Genomic DNA, 16912 nt, shown 5'->3' on the forward strand with positions numbered 1-16912 from the left:
AAAAAAATATATTTTTCCGGCAAAAGTCATGCTTAGCCACACTCCTTCCCATGGACCAGTAGCAAGGTTTGAGAGTTTGGGAGAGGGCCAGACTATGCTCAGCTTGATAACTTGCATATAAATTCGCTACTTGTATCTTTGGATCTACTGATCACTTTAACATGCAAGTTCTAATGAAAACTTCCAGTACGTAAGGAACCATACTACTTCATTTAAGGCACCTCCTATCAGTATCACTGAGGTATCCCCATCAACCACAGCCTCTTCATAAGTAGCCATAGAACCAATGTAATACATTGGTTTCCAAAGAAAGCTTTAGGGTTTATGGTTGGCCCACCACCAAATACCAAATTTCACTAACAAAGTGTATTACTATAGAACCTTCTGGCCACAACTGTCTGTTCTCAAGATGGGAGAAGTGGCCATGGATGAGGGTACCTCTGCTGTGTGACTAACCAAGAATTCTCAATCAAAAGAATTCAGCTTTTACAGAAATCCTTTTTAGGGGCAGAATAAAGTAAACATATTAAAGTGAAACAGTTCTTTTCTTGTGAAAGGCAAAGCAACAGGATTTGTTGACTTCCGCATTCCTCAGCTGCATACTTCCCTTCCTTTCACCCCTTTGCTGTCTATCTTTCAGGAGGGAGGAGAAGAAGTCTTGTCTACACACTAAGCTCAACTGAGAACTTGCAAGGAGTAAAGAACTCTTTCCCGGCCACTAAGTGACAACCCTGGGTGCCTAAACAGCCTATCAATCAGCAAGCACCTGCGCTGGCACACTGGAGGAAGAGGAAAGAGTCTCATGCTACCCCACCCCTAGAAGTACCAGGTACTTCTATGCCCTCTTGGTGGCCAAATAGAGCTGCAAAGAATCGAGAGGAAGGTGAGTAGGAGCAGCTGGGGAAAGAGGAAGTTAAATAAACTTGCTGCTGTTAACAAAGTGTAAGAAATTAAAGTGAACCAGTATTTCATTTTAGACTTTTAAATACAAAAGTTCAGATGTATACTATTAACTTTTCTGTGCCCTCTCTGATTTAGATGAATTTTTTTTATTAAGGGATGATTTTCTCTGGCTACACTAAAATCCCCTTCTCTAATGAAAATGGCTTGTACTGGCCTTTTAGGCACTGGACTGAGGGATGAAAGGTGGTAGGGCTTAGCTATAAAGTCAGAGAAAGTATGGCCCCTGTCAGGGCCGTTGCTTCCACTAGGCAAACTAGGCAGCACTGCCAACTAGGGGCGCCTGGGAACAGCACAGGCTGGCACTCTCTCTGTGTGATCCTACAGCTGAGGGGAAGGGTGGCAGAGGGGAGGAAAAAAGGACAGAGGAAGATGCTGGGTGTTTGGGGCCAGTGTAGCAGCTTCCAGTGTTCCTCTCAGACTCAGTCCCTTACTGCAAGCCGGCTTGCAGCTGCTGATCACTGTGGAATTCCAGCCCTTCTCTTCCCATTCATCAGCGGAGTCGGAGTCACACCTGCGGAGGAAGGTAATGTCTCACTCTAATGTCTCATGTCTGTGGGAGTGTGACCTGGCCAGCCATCCATCACATATGCAATGTGTCAGTGAGTGATGACATCATCACAATCCCACAGCCTGTTCTTCTAGTGGCTGCTGGGCCTGCTGATCAGTGTCAGTGTTGGTCATGGTGTGTTGTGTTGGATCTGCCACTGTGCAGGATCGCTCAGTTCAGGTGTTCTCTCTATCTCTATGTGGGCTTGGCTGCCAGCTTTTTTTTCCCCCCATTGCTTGGGGAATTCCAGCCTGGGATCTGTCAGAGTGTGGATCCATCATCCTTCACTCACTGCAACTGTGACCATGCCACTGCCAGCCACAGATACAGTCCGCCTGCGACACTGATTTTGTGTTTAATTTTGGTGCTAGCGGCATCTTATTTTTGCAAATTAAAAGAAATTTAGCAGTTTCATGTTTTGTTGATTTATTATTGTCTACTGTTTTTACATTTTTTTGGGGGGGGGGGAGGCACAAGTAGCTGGTCTTGCCTAGGGCACAAAATAGTCTAGCACCAGCCCTGGCCCCAGTAATCAATAAAACAAAAAAAAAACAATATGTGAACGCAGCGGCGGACTGACAACTCATGGGGCCCCCGGGCAATAGGGGATCATGGGGCCCCTGTGTCTTTGCCCACACTCAAACTACACCCAAAAAAGCCTATGAAAGGTACCAGGGGCATTTCACGTGGCCCCCTACTGACCCCAGGTCCTCGAGCAGTGCCTGAGTGGCCAATTGGTCAGTCTGCTCCTGGGCACAATAGAAGCTATATTGGTTAATAAAGGTAACAATAAGCAGTCAATTTAGACCTGTTTTAACCAGTTGAGCTCTCACACTTGTATACCCCTACGGACCAGAACAATTTATACATTTGCTATGGGCCTGTTTATTTGGCAAAAATGTTGTCGTTACTTATGATAACAAAGTAATACATATATAATTTGTTAGGAAAAATAAAGATTTATTTTCCATTGTCTTGCAAAAAAAGTTTTTTTTAAAGCATTTCACAGTCATAAGGTAAAAAAAACCCCACTACTTTGACTATTGTTTGTTTAAAAAGAATTATTACAGTAGATAATAACTATCCATTTTATTCTAATCTGTCCTAAAATTATGCTTCTGGTACAGAGCATTGCAAAAAAAATGTGTTTTTGTAATGTGACTCTAAAGAAAATGTAATGGACAAAACAAATAAAAGCAAAAAAAGGGAAGTAAAAGTTACGGGAGAAGGGGAAGAGGGGGTTAATTAGGGTTGATCAAGGTAATTAGGGGGTTGCGTAGGAAAGGAACACATTTTATCTAAAAATACATTTTTGTTTACTCGTCAGCTTGCTTTAACTGACATTATATCATCATATAGTGAATCCCATCCCTTTGACCTGCAAATTAAGGAAACAGAGTAGATACAAAAGTAACAATGTATCTCTACCTGAACAGCGTTTATAAACCCATTGTGAGTCTGATTTTTGTCAGTAGCAGCTTGTATTGTTGCATTTACACAGCAACTCTGGGCTATCATATTGACAGCCAGGCATATGTGAAGGGGGAGCCGCAGCAGGGCAGAAGGACAGGGCATATCACATGCACCTTCTGTTCTTCAATGAAGGTTTTTGGCCATGTGTAGCATGTGCAGTGTCCACAACTGATTAATAATCTAAAATGAAGTAAAGGTCCACTTTAACTACATGTACATTGATGTGTCAGTTTCCTTTTCACAATAATATTTGATGGTTTGTTAACTTAATTTTAATTTTATAATGACTTTATTTTTCTTTTGCCATTTAAATTTTGTATATGCTCTATCAAATGCTACTACCTTAAATCTGGTAAAAAAAAAAAGTTTATAAAAACAGAAGCAAAAGAGATAATATAATATTGCCCGTAGCAACCAATCTCATTTTTACTTTCAATTTTTCCAGCTGATGAATAGTCATCTCAGGAGCCGTAGACAAGAACAGACAAAAACATAAAGGGCTCAAAAAATCTACCAGTTGTAAAAGTTAAGGCACCTTGGCTACATGTCCCCTGAGATTTGCCAAGACAAGAATCTTAGGCTGGCCATACACTATGTAATTGAAAGTGTTGTTTAGATATGACCTCCTATTATATGGTTTTTGGTAAATCTAAAGCAAATTTTCTAAAGAAAATTGTATAATGTATGGCCAGCCTTAGCCGCACTAGAAACATGACAGCTGCAGTTTAATTGGTTGTTATGGTCAATGCTTTCACATTCTCTCTTCTAATAGATTTAGTCAGACCTCTAGCTCATAAAGTCTGTGTTTGGCTTCTTCAATGTTCAGATAAATTACGGCAGCAGCTTGCTAAGCAATGCAAACAACTCTACAAATTTTGGTCTGTCCCTAGTTTAGTACATTGCATCTTCTCCAGGAGCTGAGCAGCCAGCGGGGTTTCAATCTATCGCATGAGCCATGTCAGCAAAGCGGTGCTTAGCGCGTGTCAGATGGAGATGTGGGCGGATGATGTTGATGTCAGCGGTGGGAGCTCGCGGAGAAGCTGCATTGTACAGATACTGACAGAAAGACTCTAATACTCATCATTAGCCAATTCAAACAAGCTGCTGGCCTGTTAGAGTGCCTACCGTTTCATATAACCTTTGTGCATCTAGTTATTTTTTTTCTGGTTTATTATTGTGTTATCATTAGATTTGCAAAGCTCCAGGCTATTCCCTTTTATTGATTGATTTAAGGAGATTTTGGCCCTCGGCAAAGCATGTGAGATGAAACTAATACAAAGGTTTGTCAGGTGCTAGTGAGACAGTCTAGATGTTTCAGCATTATGTTTGTCATGTTACGATGAAAAGAGAAATATGTTTCAACGTACAAGAATCTACATACATTGAACAATCTGAGGAGAACTGGTTATCACAAAGAAGAAATATAAAACAACATCAATTTCATTGTGATGTCCACATACTGACCTTGGATTCTTTCTCTTCTAAGAGAGTCTCCAGCTTCTTCTGGGCTGCCCGGCCCTCATGGTCATCACTCACAATGAGAATGACGTGATTCCAGCCAAAGAGACGCATCATCTCAAACCAGACCAGAGCCTGGTGCGAGTATGGTGGGACAGTGCGGAGGAAGGACAGGTGGATGCTCTGGAATCAGAGAATTGATATTTTTTAGACTGTATTCATAAAAAGAAATAATAATAATTGAACAAAGTAAAGGGAAACTATGATGTATCCTGATAAGTTCACTTTAGATATATACACTGATGATCTTGTTACAATGGCAAGTGGGTGGGATAAATCCAAAGAACAAAGGTATACTGCTCAGGCAAACAATCCAGATCAATCCACAACAGGTGCAGACTCTGACTCGCCACCACACACAATGCAATAGGAAGAAGGGTCAGCCGCACACCGGAGGATAGATGAATATAGTGTATATTTAATAATCCATAGGACACACAAAACTCCAGGACATGAATTCCTGTATTCATGTCCTGGTGTTTTGTGTGTCCTATGGATTAATAAATACACACTATATTCATCTATCCTCCGGTGTGCAGCTGACCCTTCTTCCAAGTGGGTGGGATACATTAGGCAAGTAAACATGTTGTCCCTAAAGTTGATTATTTGAAAGCAGAAACAAATGGGCAAGTGTAAAGATTTAAGTGACTTTTACAAGGGCCACGTTGCATCGGTTAAACATCTGGGTCAGAGCATTTCCAAAGCTGCAGTTCTTTCAGGATGTTCCTGGCCTGCAGTGGTCAGGATCTACCAAAAGTGGTCCAAGGAAAGAAAACCAGTGAATCAGTGACACGGTCATGGGCAGCCAAGGCTCACTGATGCACGTAGCAAGCGAAGGTTGGCCCATGTAGCCCGATCCAATAGGCGAGCTACTGTAGCTCAAATTGCTGAAAACGTTCATGCTGGGTCTGCAAGGTGTCATGGCACACAGAGCTTCATAGTTTGTTGTGTATGGTGCTGCATAGCCGCTGTTGACCCGTGTCCACAGCCAAAAATGCCTGCAATTAGGCACGTGAGCATTAGAACTGGAATGAAGCAATGGAAGAAGATGGCTTGTTCTGATAAATTCAAGAATGGTTTGAGGAACACAATAATGAGTTTGAGATGTTGACTTAAACTCCAAATCCCCCAGATCTTAATCGAATCCAGCATCTGTGAGCATCTGATAAACAAGTCTGATCCATTGAGGCCTCACCTTCCAACTTACAGAATTTGCTGTTGCTGGCTCAGTGTCAGATGCCATAGAATACCTTCAGAGGTCTAGTGGAGTCCGTGGTGGGTGGTCATAATGGTATGGTTGATTGGTATATACTTTAACAGAAGGTTTACAGTTGTTTACCTGTACTAATAACATGGACAGCACAGTGGCTAAATGGTTAGCATTTCCGCCTGGCAGTGCTAGGGTTGCTGGTTCAAATCCAAACCACGGGACCACCTGCCTGGAGTTTGCATGTTCTCCCTGTGTTTGCGTGGGTTTCCTCCGGCTTCCTCCCACACTCCAAAGACAGGCTGGTAGGTTAATTAGCTCCTGTCGAAATTAGCCCTAGTATGTATATGTATGAATGTAAGTTAGGGACCTTAGATTGTATGCCCCTTGAGGGTTAGGGATTGATGTGAATGTACAATATACTGTATATGTAAAGGGCTGCATAAATTGACGGAGCTATATAAGTACATGAAATAAATAAATTGCTGGAGGCTATGCTAGGAGTGGAAATTGTCCACTAAACTGATGGAAGAAATGGCCACCTGTGGAGTAGGCTACACAAATAGTATTTTGTAGTGACCATTCGCAAATGATTGGAGTAGAGTGTGATCATGAAAAATTGATCAATACACTGTTACTACATGCTAATCCACAGAAAGCCAATTGTTCCATATGCTTAGTCAATAATTGCTACTCCTAGCAATTTCAGTAGTGGGACCAAACTGCTAAAATGGTCATGTGTACTTACAGTTTAATGAGGTGACTTTCAACATATGGTTTAATCTCTCAGCAGCAAAGAGAATAAAATAAGCCATGTAAATGTAGCCTTTATACAGATTTAGTTTATTCTTCCCTATATAATCACATATTCTGAGTCTTACATTTGCACTCTGAGTTTTCACTGCTGCTTTTGCTAAAATACTGTAAAAATTAAAGGCTTTTAAACTTCACTTGTAAGAGTAGTTTGTGAAAGGCCAGGTGGTGAAAGATAAAGTTCATTCCATCATTAATGCTTTTATATTTCTTTTGTTTTATCATGCCTATATCTTGACAAAAAGATGCCATGGACAGCCCATGTATTTTTCATTGTGCTCAAAACAGTGGTGCAGCTTTCTGCACCATGTGCAACACAGCGCATAGAAGGGGATAGGGTAGCATGGAGAAACATTAACCCTTCAAGAATCGGTAGGCAAGGCAGATGGACTAAGAAATATTTATATCCAACACATGAACATAAAATTGGTTATTTTGGCTCCATTCACACTTGTGAATAGGGCTGTTAGTAATTACAAGTGGAAGACCCAGCAGGGGTTCTCAGTAATTGGTTGCAGGATGCAGCCCCATTGAAAGAAATGGGAGGCTGACAGCTCCTTCAGCTAATTGTGGCTGCAAATGTTTACCCTGGACACAGACAGTGGCTGTGATTAGCTGCAGGAGCTGCTGGGTCTCAGGCATTTAATTGCTAAAAGCCCCATTCTCAGGTATGAATGGGACCTTAAAGTGGTTCTAAAGGAAGAAGGTTTTTTTACCTTGATGCATTCTCTGCATTAAGGTAAAAAACATTCTGTATGCATCTACCTCCCCAGCCCCCTTAACCACTTCCAGACTGGACACTTTAACCCCCTTCCTAACCAGGGCAATTTTCAGCTTTCAGTGCTATCACACTTTGAATGACAATTGCGCGGTCATGCAACACTGTACCCAAATTAATTTTTTACCAATTTTTTGAGACAGATAAAGCTTTATTTTGGTGGTATTTATTCACCACTGGGATTTGTATTTTTTTTGCTATGTAAATGAAATGTCCAAAAATTTTGAAAAAATGTGTTTTTTTTATAACATTTTGCAAATAAATAATATTTCATCATCAATCTTAGCCAAAATTTATTCCGTTATCTTTTTAGTAAAAAAAAAAATCCAAATTAGTTTATAACCAAAAATTATAATTTTTAAACATTGTTTTTTACATTTTTATTTTATTTTTTTATATTATTTTTTATTTTTATTTTTTACATATTGTCACCCTAGCAGTACAGGGTCACCATAGTGACACAGTACTACTTGTGGGGGGTGATGAAGATTTTTTTTTTTTTTTTTTACACTGATTGCTTTTACACCCATATAGGATGTAAAAGCAATCATTTCTCGTTCTCTCTGTGTGCATTCTTGCACTCATTGAGAAGTACTGAGTGAGCTGTGATTGGTCACAGCTTGTCACATGGTACAAGGCTTTTGTGAATAGCCTTGTACCATGTGACCTCTGTGATCATTCACAGATTTCACACGTAGTAAGCAATGATGTCAGAAGTGACATCTTGCTTACTACTTTGCATGTGATCACTGATTGGCCAATCAGTGATCACATGATCGGGACCTCGTACAGAGGTCCCGTCCGACGATCGGTGTTTCATTGTGTCCGGAGGACACAGCGGGCACCGGATCGCGGTGCTGCGCGCTCCCAGGGAGCGCGCACAAGCAGGGTGCGGGGAGGCCGTTTATAAACGGCCACCCAACCCTGCAGTGCCACCGTCCGGCCGTTTATATGCAACGGCCGGTTGGGAAGTGGTTAATACTTACCTGAGCCCAAAGGCTGGTTTCTGAGCAGTCAAAAGCAGTGACCCCCAGTACATTGTAATCTGGGGAACAGAGTGTCATTTAGGATGCATGACAACAAGAAAACCAGCACTGTGTGCCATTTTGAACCATTATCAGTGGACATGAGCAAAAGTAAATCCAAAATGTGCAGCTTTTATTGATACCACTGCAGAGTGTACATACCTTATCAGAATATATCGACATCCTGGTCGTTAGCCCGATGACCGGTATTCGATAGAATCCAGCTGTATATGAGACCGGCGTTGGGGTCAGGTGATCTGTTGGGGCTGGAGGGTGACTGACCAATATGGCATAAACCTGGAAGCAGTAAATTTAGGCAAAGATCAAACTTAAGAATTGCAGTGCTTATGTAAACACCATCAGTTATAAGGCAGAAAAACAAAATGTGGCAGAAGAAGAACTTAGCTGAACCCAACTCAATATTAAACTTTTAGGGTAAAATTAATACCTAAGAGCAAACACCACAAAATACCAGATTTATTTGTCAGAAAAGATTTCTGCTGTGACCCCTTTTAATTTTGTTTCAGCCATTACTTGGGGTTGATATTCCTAAACTTGCTGACTAAGCTCCACTAACTGCCACTGCTTGTACAATTAGGCCTCAGGCACACTGGGTGTTAAAAATGCCACTTTTAGGAGCGTTTGATTTTTTTTCTGCCCTTAACAGCCCTTCAATATTAGCCTAAAGGAAAGATTCACTAAAACTGCAGCATGCAAAATCTGGTGCAGCTCTGCATAGAAACCAATCAGCTTCCAGGTTTTATTGTCAGAGCTTAATTGTTTTATTGTCAAAGCGGCTTGCACTAGTGTGAACCAAGCTTAAAGGCAGAAGAAAATTTCTGTTATTGCTAGGCACATATAGTAATTGACTGTTAATTAGTTTTAATGGACAAAATAAAATAGCCACTCACATATTGTGGGTGCTACATCGTACCAAATATAGCCAGCATTTCTACATCCAATCAGCACTATGTGGCCGATATATTCTCGATGCAATTTAGCACCCGCAATATATGAGTGACTAATTTTAACTTTTATTTAATAAAAAAGCCATTTAGAAATAGAAAAAAAAAGAACATAATGGGACTTTATTGGTACAGTATCAGACAGACTCGTGTTTATAAATTTACATATTTATTTGAAATTCCATTTGCAATGGCATTGTATAAAAACAAATACATGGCTAACCAGGCCAAATAGTAACAGTATAATCTTCTATAGCATAATATCCTCCAAGATCGACGCATTTCGCTTTCTTAGCTTCTTCAGGACCCAGAAATTGGAGGTGAAGAGATCAGATGCCTTAGATATTGACATAGACGGTGATGCGGGGCAACAGCACCCACACAGGAAGTCAACAGTGGTCTTAAGTGAGCATACATATCCAAAGCCCCTCCCAATGTCCCAAGTCAAATGGTATCTTAATCAGGAAACAAGTAACGGATATATTCATATGTAGATCAGTCCATACAAGGTGTCAGTAATCCTGATATGACCAGAGATGTGTGGACTGACACAGGGAATATCAGGCTTCAGGAGTGATGTAAATAATATAATTTATTGTGAGATACACCAGTATACAAAAACACAGTGCAAACAAAACCCAAATAACCAAAAACCTTCACCCAAGATATACATGTACAGCAATAGAAGCGTAGTCAGGGCTCACCGGGGTCATACACAGGAGATCAAACATGGGACGCAGGGAGGAAACAGGATATCACAGGCTCAAGGGAACAAACACCAACGCCCTGATTGCAGGTCTGGTTACTGTTTAAGTACACCTCCTGCAATCAGCCTCAGGTGATGGCTTGATTGCAGGAGGTAAGATCCTGGCTGCTGAAAGGCACCTGCTGGTAAGTCCCGATACTGCAACCCATAGAACAGGTGAGCCACAGCACCACCAGCGGTGACTCCTTTCCTGACAGTACCCCCCCTTTAAAGAGTGTCTGCAGGACGCTCCAAACAGTCGTTAATGGGCAAAATGTTCCACCGCCTGGGTCAGGTAACTGGCTGGATATCCCACTGCCGGAGTCAATCGCCTGGCTGGGTTTCTTGCTGGTAGACTTATCTTTATGCAGCCGAACACAGGAAGGCAGGTTGCTGGGCACAGGATCTCCAGAGGAAGGCTGGGAATCAGGTATTGTCCAGTTTAGCTGGACAGCAAGCACTGGGTCATCAAGCTGGGCAGCGGGCAGAGGCACATCAAGCTAGGCAGTGGGCAGAGGCACATCAAGCTGGGCAGTGGGCAGAGGCACATCGGGCAGAGGCACATCAAGCTGGGCAGCGGGCAGAGGCACATCAAGCTGGGCAGTGGGCAGAGGCACAGAGGGCAAAGGCACATCACAGGTCATCAGGCTGGATAACAGAAGGCGGGTTCTCAGACAGCAGGTCGGCTGATTTGGATACTGGCAGGATGGTACTGGTTAGAAAGAATTTTTGCTTCTTCTTGGGTTTAGTTACTGAAGCACTGCAAGTGAATGCAGGGCTGTAAATGGAGGGAGCAGCTGAAGACAGAGAAGAACTGAAAGATGGACTAGAGAAGGGAGCAGTTGCTACAGAGGACTTCTTGACGGGGTTAAAGGCAGGATAGGTGCAGCGTGTGGGGACAGGGTACTGACATGTGGTTGATAGCAGGGTATACTGGGCTGTAACTGGGGGTGCTGTGGGAAATGGAGGAAGAGAGCTTTGAGCAGAGGAATGATTAGAAGCAGGACTGGGTTGTTGCAAGCTGATTGAGGCTGGGTGTAACAAATCTGACCATGTCTGTAGTACTGGTTGAACAAAGCTCAGCTTACACATAGCCTGTCTGACCAAAGACTGCACTGCATTTATACAATCAACCAGCACATGTTGTGAACATGATGAATAATGCTCAAAGAAGCAATACGGATCATCCTCCAACAACCATACCAGTGATTCCACCTGATCCATACTGAAGGGCGGAGAAAAGGCATCCCTGCTTTCAGGGGTACTGGACAGAGCCAATTCAGCACAAGCCTGAATCAATGGCTGCACCTCAGAAAACACCCTGCCCTGATCTACTAGAGAATGAGCAACCCGCATGCACTCTAGCAGCCAGGGGCGGACTGACAACTCATGGGGCCCCCGGGCAATAATGGATCATGGGGCACCTGTGTCCTTGCCCAAACTCAAAAAAACCTATGAAAAAGGTACCAGGAGCATTTCCCTACTGACCCCGGGCCCTCGGGCAGTGCCCAAGTTTCCAAATGGTCAGTCCGCCCCTGCTAGCAGCTGATCCCTGGCCCACTCCTTCAGAATCTGATCGCCGTATTCTTTGTTCTCTATTACTAGCAGAGACAAGTACACAACATCCTCAGGATGCATCCTTTACAAACAGCAAGCCAAGATGGCTTCCCTGTGCAGCCACTTCTGGTCAGGACTGGCCTTGGTGTTATGTCAGTAATCCAGATATGACCAGAGATGTGTGGACTGACACAGGGAATATCAGGCTTCAGGAGTGATGTAAATAATATAATTTATTGTGAGATACACCAATATACAAAAACACACAGTGCAAACAGGACCCAAATAACCAAAAACCTTCACCCAATATATACATGTACAGCAATAGAAGCGTAGTCATGGCTAGCCGGGGTCATACATAGGAGATCAAGCATGGGACGCAGGGAGGAAGACAAGACACAGAGTGGATCACAGGTAACAGATTCAGGGAAACAGGATATCACAGGCTCAAGGGAACAAACACCAACGCCCTGATTGCAGGTCTGGTTACTGTTTCAGTATACCTCCTGCAATCAGCCTCAGGTGATGACTTGATTGCAGGAGGTGAGATCCTGGCTGCTGAAAGGCACCTGCTGGGAAGTCCCGGTACTGCAACCTATAGAGCAGGTGAGCCACAGCACCACCAACGGTGAGTTCTTTCCTGACACAAGGTATATTCCATAGATGCGTTCAAAGATATAATCCAATACTCCTAATAAGTCAAGAGAAGGTGCATAGAAGGTCCAATGCCAAGCCTCAATATAATTTGTGATAAGAACCTGCTGTTTTAAATGACTACATATATCAATACAAGATATCTTCTTAATAAGTGGCTCCTCTAGATCACTCCATGCCATAATCCGCCCACCATATGTGATTTCCAATAGTGTTAATAAAAAAGCATTTTTTTAAGGATAAAGCACTATTTCTTGTCAATTCATTTTTATGCTGAGCAGAGGAGTATGGAGGAGCAGGAACTATAAGGAGGATAAGGAGGAGGTGACTGACCATTGAAAGAGGATTCCAACTCAAAAGGCACAATTAATAAGTCCAAATTAAAGGGACACAAGCACTATTTGACCAAACATTTTCATGTGAGGTCATAGGCTCCAGGTGAGGGCACATCAGGGATGTTGGTGGAGGTGCACAATTATTACGATACGAAGGCACGGAATGATGTTGAATGTATCCACAGTGATTGAAATAAATTGTTGAAGACACATAAATATGAAATAAGGACTTATTGGTGATTTGGGACTTTATTATATACAGTAGGTGGAACTCATATAATTGGATGAATTTTTATGATTAATATTTTTTCATGATTTTTTTTGAGTATTGCTTATCACATTTTGGAGTTTAGTGATTGGTTGTATGGAGAGAAAAGGATGGCACTGTTATAGTTTGAATTCTATATGCAACACATTTCCAGGTGAAACTTGAAAAATTAGAATATCGTGCAAAAGTTCATTTATTTCAGTAATGCAACTTTAAAGGGGAAACTAATATATGAGATAGACTCATTACATGCAAAGCAAGATAGTTCAAGCCGTGATTTGTCATAATTGTGATGATTATGGCTTACAGCTCATGAAAACCCCAAATCCACAATCTCAGAAAATTAGAATATTACATGCAATCAATAAAACAAGGATTGTACATAGAACAATAGCGGACCTCTGAAAAGTATAAGCATGCATATGAACTCAGTACTTGGTTTGGGCCCCTTTTGCAGCAATTACTGCCTCAATGCGGCGTGGCATGGAAGCTATCAGCCTGTGGCACTGCTGAGGTGTTATGGAAGACCAGGATGCTTCAATAGCGGCCTTCAGCTCTTCCCATTGTTCAATCTCATGTCTCTCATCTTTCTGTTGGCAATGCCCCATAGATTCTCTATGGGGTTCAGGTCAGGTAAGTTTGCTGGCCAATCAAGAACAGTAATCCCACGGTCATTGAACCAGGTTTTGGTGCTTTTGGCAGTGTGGACAGGTGCCAAGTCCTGCTAGAAAATGAAGTCAGCATCCCCATAAACCTCGTCTGCGGAAGGAAGCATGAAGTGCTCCAAAATCTCCTGGTAGACGGCTGCGTTGACCCTGGACTTAATGAAGCACAGTGGACCAACACCAGCAGATGACATGGCTCCCCAAATCAACACAGACTGTGGAAACTTCACACTGGAATTCAAGCATCTTGCATTGTGTGCCTCTCCATTCTTCCTTCATACTCTGGGTCCTTGGTTTCCAAATGAGATGCAAAAGTTGCTCTCATCAGAAAAGAGGACTGTGGACCACTGAGCAACAGACCAGGTCTGTTTTTCTTTAGCCCAGGTAAGACGCTTCTGACTTTGTTGTTCAGGAGCGGCTTGACAAGAGAAATACGACATTTGAAGCCCATGTCCAGGATCCGCCTGTGTGTGGTGGCTCTTGATGCACTAACTCCAGCCTCAGTCCATTCCTTGTGAAAGTCCCCAACACTTTTGAATGGCCTTTTCCTGACAATCCTCTCCAGGCTGCGGTCATTCCTGCTGCTTGTGCACATTTTTCTTCCACACTTTTCCCTTCCACATAACTTTCTATTATTGTGCTTTGATACAGCACTTTAGGAACATCCAACTTCTTTTGCAATTACCTTTTGAGGCTTTCCCTCCTTATGGAGGGTGTCAATGATGGTTTTCTGCACAACTGTCAGGTCAGCAGTCTTTCCCATGATTGTGATTCCTACTGAACCAGACTGAGAGACCATTTAAAGGCTCAGGAACCATTTGCAGGTGTTATGGCTTAATTATCTGATTAGAGTGGGACACTTTGAGCCTAGAATATTGCACCTTTTCACAATATTCTAATTTTCTGAGATTTTGGATTTGGGGTTTTCATGAGCTGTATGCCATAATCATCACAATTATGACAAATCATGACTTGAACTATCTTGCTTTGCATGTAATGAGTCTATCTCATATATTAGATTCACCTTTTAAGTTGCATTACTGAAATAAATGAACTTTTGCACGATATTCTAATTTTTCGAGTTTCACCTGTATATGAGTATGTGTAGGTGTGGGCAACATTTAATTTAAATTATTGTATTGGAAATTCTATATAGTTTAGAAGCTGCTCGCAAGATTTTTTTGTTTTATTTTTGACAAAATAAATGATTGTTGTGGCCAATGAAATTACATAATGCGCAAGCTCCTGACAAGGAGAAAGGTGTTCAAGAGAGCAGGGGAAATGCCCAGTGCTCATGAGGCCTTAGAGAGCCCTTACTGGCCACCAAAGCATTTCATTTTTATTGGACACTGGAATAGCAGTTGTTAAGGTTTTAGCTGGAATTTCAGAGGAAGTCAGGCCCCAGTTGCTTCGTAAAACTAAGTCAGATCAGCACACAAACAAGCTTTTTTGACTAGTCCATTTATCACCTGGCATTTTGTGATGTTTACTCTTAGGTACCTTTTGGGCCCATTTCTACTGCAGGGACAGGGTTTCTATTTTTCTGACCACCAAATGTGTCGGTTTGGCCCCACTCACATTTTTCAGCAGATTAAGCTTACATGTCTAACTGACATTTCACCTTCCCCTGACTTCATCCATTTTATATAATTAAGAAAAAACTGCTTAGATATGGTCAGCCTTAGTCAGTAGGTACTTAACAGGATTAAAGTGGTTGTAAATCTTTACATACACCCAGTGAAGTGACTGGCCTCAGGTGATACACAGAGATTAAACAAATCATCCTACATAAGCTGTATCTGTCTATCTGCAGTCTTTTCTTCTCTACATCCAGTCAAAGTGCTGAATTTATAAAGCTTATCTGAGAGTTCAGAAAGAAGGGGGCAGAGAGCTGAAATTACACACTGCAGAGCCCAGTGAGGACAGCTCTGAGAGCTGATTGGAGGGAAAAGACACCCCCCTCTGCTCACACAGCTTACAGGAACAGAGCTGAAGCTGTCAATCTGCTGGAGGTCCCTCCCTTGTCACCATTTTTCTCATGGTGTCAGGAAAACTTGTCAGAAATGATTCATGCTGATAGCAGAGGAACACAACAGCAGGCAGAAAAGACACTTAGTGCTCTTAATTGAGACAAGTACGCACTATAGAGGGATATGCTTTGTTCATATTTCATGTCTGAGGTTTACAATCAATTTAATTATATTTTAGAAGCAGCACGGTACAGGATATTTTGCTACAAGCCGGATACTTCTTGTCTACTGATCCCAAAGAAGAAAACTTCCAAGATTCATTTTAATGAAAGAAAAAACATATCATTTGAAGCTGGACTCCAGGCAAGTAGTTTAATACAAAGTTGAAATAAAAACGGGGAACATTTTAGTTGCCAAAGAATTTGCAAATGTGCACAACCATTTTTTTTTTTTTATTCAGGCACTCAAATGCCACTGCACAACAGCACCACATCTTGGTCATGGACACACCCCAGCCGGCTAATTGGACAGTGAAGAAGCAGCAGTACACTAAACAATCCTTTTTCCCACTCTGCTCTCTCCACCTATCAGTGTGTTCCCTTTCAACACATGTAAACTACAGCAGCGCCTGATTGGCCTCTAGTGCCTGTCCTCTTGACTGCAGGGAATCTAAAGGTACTAATCACATAATTACAAGAGATATTCAGATACCTTTGCAAGCTGTATGCAAAAATATATTTTATGATTTTGTACAAAGCAAAGAGCTGTAACTTGACTTTTTAGACCCCCTTGGAAATCGGCTTTTAGGTAGAAAAAAAAAAACAATATATACTTGCAGTCTACAGAGAAGTAGCTGGAACACAAGCCTGGCCACGCAGATTTACCTAGCTATTGGCAGGTAACAGTTCCCGTATAGGTACTTCACCTGTGAATTTTGCTTTTGTCTACTGTTCAGAATTTGTGTGAAATATCAAACAAGAATATAAACTGGAATTGTGTAGAAATGTAGAAATGCATGCTGTTATTGTCATGTAACCAGCAGTGGTTGGCATGATTTTCACTGAAATCTCTCAGAACGCAGCCTGTCAAAGACCTAGAATCTGTATGGGATTGGGGGAGGACGATGCTGCAGAGACATAGGCAACATGGCAACTTGGGGCATTTTTGTTCACACTGATAGACCAGGAAAAATATTTTCTAAGTAGTGAACTGTTTCAGTCTAACATTCATAGGGACAGGTTCTCTTCCAATGCTAGTAATTACCACTTTATACACAAGCAACATACTCCATCATCACTGTCTGGCCTGTGGAGGATCCTATTGGTAATGATTTCTCTCTGGCATGGATATCTTGCCATTGTCTTATATGGCACAGAGACAGAAGACAGGAAAACCCCTGAAACTTACAATTCATTTATTCACACACTAG

The 16912-nt window shown here is 42.0% G+C and overlaps 1 protein-coding gene across 9 annotated transcripts in view; it reads right to left on the reverse strand.

The window, feature by feature from the left end:
* Positions 1 to 16912, reverse strand: part of GRIN1 (glutamate ionotropic receptor NMDA type subunit 1) — a 127597-nt gene that overhangs the window by 99584 nt on the left and 11101 nt on the right. For all 9 annotated transcript variants that reach the window (XR_016312414.1, XM_089675141.1, XM_089675138.1 and 6 more), the window contains exons 2-3: positions 8487 to 8621; positions 4448 to 4624 (exon numbers count right to left, since the gene is read on the reverse strand). Coding sequence is in view for 8 of the 9 variants with exons in the window: in XM_089675141.1 (XP_089531267.1) it covers positions 4448 to 4624; positions 8487 to 8621 (312 nt within the window). In the remaining variant the exon portion in view is untranslated. The remainder of the gene's footprint in view (positions 1 to 4447; positions 4625 to 8486; positions 8622 to 16912) is intronic.

Source organism: Staurois parvus, unplaced genomic scaffold (genome assembly GCF_062004578.1).
Source record: "Staurois parvus isolate SC_StPar_1 unplaced genomic scaffold, SC_StPar_1.0 ptg000154l, whole genome shotgun sequence".
Classification (NCBI taxonomy): domain Eukaryota; kingdom Metazoa; phylum Chordata; class Amphibia; order Anura; family Ranidae; genus Staurois; species Staurois parvus.